General features: G+C 42.1%; 1 protein-coding gene across 1 annotated transcript; it reads left to right on the plus strand.

Annotated features, from left to right (window-relative positions):
* The first annotated feature begins 4,051 nt into the window (after window positions 1–4,051).
* Window positions 4,052–4,372, plus strand: LOC149168001 (uncharacterized). Its single transcript, XM_089430663.1, has one exon. The coding sequence runs from the start codon at window positions 4,052–4,054 to the stop codon at window positions 4,370–4,372; it is 321 nt and encodes a 106-aa protein (XP_089286789.1).
* Window positions 4,373–4,726: the final 354 nt, after the last annotated feature.

Genomic DNA, 4,726 nt, shown 5'->3' on the forward strand with positions numbered 1-4,726 from the left:
CAAGGTGGAGGAGGACCTGCGAGAGGTCGGGGAAAATTTATTAGCTATAATTGTGGAGTGCTAGGACACTACGCACGAGAGTGTACAAACTCGACGTGCCTGTCGTGCCAATACTGTACTCAGTTTGACCACGCAATAGAAGGTTGCCTGTATTGATAACTAAAATACAGGAGAAGTGGGCGCAACCTCAACAACCTACCCAGAACCTATAGATGATGAGGTTTGAACCCCATGAAGAAGATCCTAATGTGAATATCATGCTATGAAGTGGAATGACGACTGGCGAGGATAAAATAAAGCAACCTAAAGAGAGTGAATGGGTCTGCAAGGTTCTAGAAAAGGAGGTTGGGTTTAATTTGGAATGTGCAAAAGAAACATTCATGGAGGCAAAGAAAAGCTTCGCTGAGGCCTCTACCTCTACTCAAGGATAGGATAGAGCTGCCCCGTCCATGCTTACTACCTTCTTGGAGACCTGTATGAAGCTACTACATGATAGCAAGGCCATGAAAGGGTTACAGGAGTTGATAAATAAATGTGTCGGTAAAGAAAATGCTCTTGAAGGACCCCGTGTAGTCAGAAAAATTGGTAAGCATAAGGCTAGAACAAGGCGTGAGATGAGGCTCACTATGCAAATAGGGGAGTGTGAAATGGATCAAGTTATTTTAGATTTGGGGTTGGATGCCAACATATTTCCTAAACAGACAGGAGAAAGGATGGGGAGACCAACATTGTAGTGGTCTCTGATTCAATCGAGGATGGCAAATCAACAAAATATTATCCCCATGGAAGATTGCAGGGACTGAAAATAGATATTGAAGGAGCGAGCGTGTTGGCTGATTTTGAAGTGATAGAGATTGTTGATGACAGCAATGCTTACCCCATGCTCATTGGATTGATTGGGCTATTGACATGAATGGGGTGATAAATTTGAAAAAGCAGATAATGTCATTTGAAAGGAAATCGCTCCACATAGTAGTACCTTTGGACCTTGTAGAAGGACCGTGCTATACCGAACCAGTCTACAACTACGAAAGTGACGATGATTTGGACCAAATCTACAAAATAACAACGCGAGACCAAGATTGGGTGAATCTGACAATAGATGGATGCATTGCATGGGATCACGGAAGTTATTGTACATAAGATTCAGATGAGGAGTTGGAACACTGGCAAAATAGGTTGCATGAAGTATCTACGCTGCATTGTAACATGATGAATAAATCGTTGCGCTGTGTATCATCGGAGGTAACGAGTTTGCCTTATTATGATGGTCAAAATGACGTAGATAAATTTTTGGATGCATTTGAAAGGGAAGTTCTTGAGAAGCATCGCTTCCAAGCACTGGATTTGGCGCTGCGTGCTATGCCCGCAAGATGGTGGGGTACGCACAAAGATAGTTTTGATGGATGGCATGAATACAGAAGAATGATGAGATTGTAGTTTGGTCACCCAAAAGTTCGGCTAATGAAGAAGTATGATGGGAGAAGTGAACCACGTGATTACTTATCAAAATGGACTGACGCTTATGGAGCAGAGCCACAATTGGAGTGGGTGCATTTGTTCTATCACACTTTGGATGTAATACCAATGAATTGGTACCTAGAAACAGAGCTCCTCCATGACATTGACGAGGGGGACATTTTGAGACAAGGATTTTTGATGACATTCAACTTTGAGGATGGATTCAAATGCATTGACGAAGCGTTGCAGGAGTTCAACTTAGTGATCTTCAGAATACCACAGGATCCCTTGGATTTGATTCAACCATATTGAACCACCCAGCTGTGCCATGAGCTAGAGTGCTATAATGTGACTGCTGAAGAAGAAGACGAGGATCCAAGGAACATTAATATCCCAGAGGCAGAAGGCCACTGCAAAGTTGAGGGACCACAGATACAAAATCCAGATATCACTGTGCCATGAAAACTAGACAAGTGAACACTAACACAAAGGTAGAGCTGAAGTTTGCAAAGATTGGGGACTATTGGGATGATCCATAGTAGATAAGGTCGCTGAGTTTCTCTGCGAGTATCAGGATTTTTTCCTACAAAGTTTTCAGACTTGAAGGGAATAATAGGTGATTTAGGAGTGATGAAAATAACTTTGAAACCAGATGCAAAACCCATTAAGCATAGGCCATATCACCTTAATCCTAAGTACAAGGAAAAGGTCTGCTTGGAGTTGGACAAGATGCTGGCAACATTTATTATTGAACTAGTGGAATAATTTGACTGGGTAAGTCCAATGGTAGTTCAGGAAAAGAAGCAAAAGGATGAAATAAGGATTTGCATAGATATTAGGAAGCTGAACGATACTTGCGTTCATGATCCTTTTCCAACTCCGTTTATAGATGAAGTCCTGGATAATGTTGGCGGGTAAGAGGCCTATTCATTCACTGATGGGTTCTCTGGATACCATAAAATAAAGATCACGCCAGAAGAAAGGAGTAAGAATACCTTCATTACTGAGTGGGGATGCTTTCAGTATACGGTAATGCCTTTTGGACTTAAGAATGTGCCGACAATATTCTCGCACGTAGTAATTGTGACATTCAAAGAGTTCATTCACAAGTTTTTGGAGGTATATTTTGATGACTAGACAATGTTTGGATTGGTAAAACGCCATGTATCTAGTTTGTGCTTGATGTAGGATATGTGACAGAGATACCAGATCGTGCTAAACTTGAAGAAGTGCGTATTTTGCGTCCCCTTCAAAATCTTGCTGGGTCATGTAGTGTGCATACAAGGCTTAATGGTGGACCCTGCTAATATCGCGGTTATCATTATCTTCGAGGCGCCAAGGAATGAGTAAACAATTGCGCGCAACACTAGGTCATAATAGATATTATCAAAAGTTCATAAAGAGCTATGCCCAGATTACCACGCCGATTGGAAAGCTAATGAAGAAGGATGCTACATTCTATTGGGATGAAGAATTTCAGCGAAGTTTGGATGTATTGAAGGAAAAAATGGTCACCGCACCGATCCTAGTATTCCCTGATTGGAAGGAGTTTCATGTGCATGTGGATGCTTCATGTGTTGCGTTGGGAGCAGTACTGACACAGGCTGGTGAAGGAGAATTGGATCACCCAATAGAGTTTGCAAGAAGGAAATTGTCTAAGGCTGAAAATAATTACTCTACGATAGAGCGCGAAGGGTTGGCTATGGTGTATGTGCTCCAGAAATTCAGACATTACCTGCTAGGCAAACACTTTAAGATGTATACATACCATTCTGCACTAAAGTACCTAGTCAATAAGCTTGTGTTGGGGGGGAAACTATGCAGATGGCTACTGTTGTTTCAGGAGTATGATTTTGAAGTAATTGTGAAGCCAGGGCGATTTGAATGCAGGACCTGATCATCTGTCGCGCATTGAAATAGGAGAGGAGCCTACCAATTTATAAGAAGGACTGTCTGACGCACAACTCTTTGTGGTGCACGTAGCAGATAATCACTTTGTAGACATTATACACTTCCTGACTACGGGAACAACTCCAGAAGGATACACTAGTCAATAGAAGAAGGAATTAGTGGCGTGCGCGATAGATTTTTCTGTTATTGTAGGTCACTTGTACAAGATGGGATCAGATGAGATACTGCGACGTTATGTGTGTGACTTGAATGAAGCAGTATCCTAGTTAAAGCTCACGGAGGGGCTACAGGAGGCCATTATGCAGGAAAATAAATAGCGCAAAAGATTTTACGCATTGGGTTATGGTGGCCAACATTGCATAAGGATTCCAAAGCATATTGTAGGGTGTGCGATGCATGTCATAGAACCGGTAGCCCATCATGGAGGAATGAGCTTCATTTGAATCCGTAGGTATCATTGCAGCCATTTGAGAAATGGGAAATTGATTTTGTAGGACCGATTTAGCTTCTAGGAAAGAAGATTGGTACGTGGTATATCATCACTGTGACCAAGTATTTGACAAGATGGGCGGAGGCACAACCCGTGAAGGACTGTACAGGGGCAACAACAACGAAATTTCTGTTTGAGTATGTGTTGACCAAGTCTGGTTGCCCGAATATTTTTATGAGTGATCACAGTATGCATTTCCTCAATGAAACTATCAACGTGCTGACAGAAGAATTCCAAGTTTATCACCAGAAGAGTATTCAGGCCAATGGGACGATTGAAGCATTTAATAAGATATTGGAGAATGAACTAAAGAAGGTTTGCAATGTGCATGTACTAGTAGTATTGTGGGCTTACAGAACTACTTGTAAGAAGCTTACTGGTCAAACACCTTTTAGGCTAGTCTATGGCGTAGAGGCTGTGATGCCTATGGAGTACATAGTGCCTAGTCTACGCATAACGACGTTCACAGGGATGGCAGATCGTGGAGCCTCAGAAGAACGGCTCACGTAGCTGCTCGAGGAAGATAGGTTTTTGGCTGGATTCCATCAGCAGGTTTAGAAGGAATGTGAAAAATCATGGCACGATCGGCACATCAAACTGCACACCTTCAAGGTAAATGACTTAGTTTTATTATATGATAGTAAGTTTGATAAGTTTCCAGGAAAATTTCAGATGCATTGGCTGGGGCCATATTTTATCAAAGAGATTACCAATGGTGGAGTAGTTCAACTTGTGAAATTTAATGGAGATCCATTTCTAGGAAAGGTAAATGGAAGCCGATTGAAGCCATACACTGGGGATCTAGTCCAATGACTACATGATGGTAGCACAGTCTTAGCACTCCAGGCAGCTGCAAGGAGGCAC

The sequence above is a fragment of the Pinus tabuliformis genome, chromosome 5_1 (assembly GCF_031772625.1).
Source record: "Pinus tabuliformis cultivar Carrire ecotype Pingquan chromosome 5_1, CPIR1, whole genome shotgun sequence".
Taxonomy (NCBI): Eukaryota; Viridiplantae; Streptophyta; class Pinopsida; order Pinales; family Pinaceae; genus Pinus; species Pinus tabuliformis.

Coding starts and splice junctions, on each gene's coding strand:
- LOC149168001 (XM_089430663.1), top strand. CDS start 4,052: ATGCATTTCCTCAATGAAACTATCAACGTGCTGACAGAAGAATTCCAA.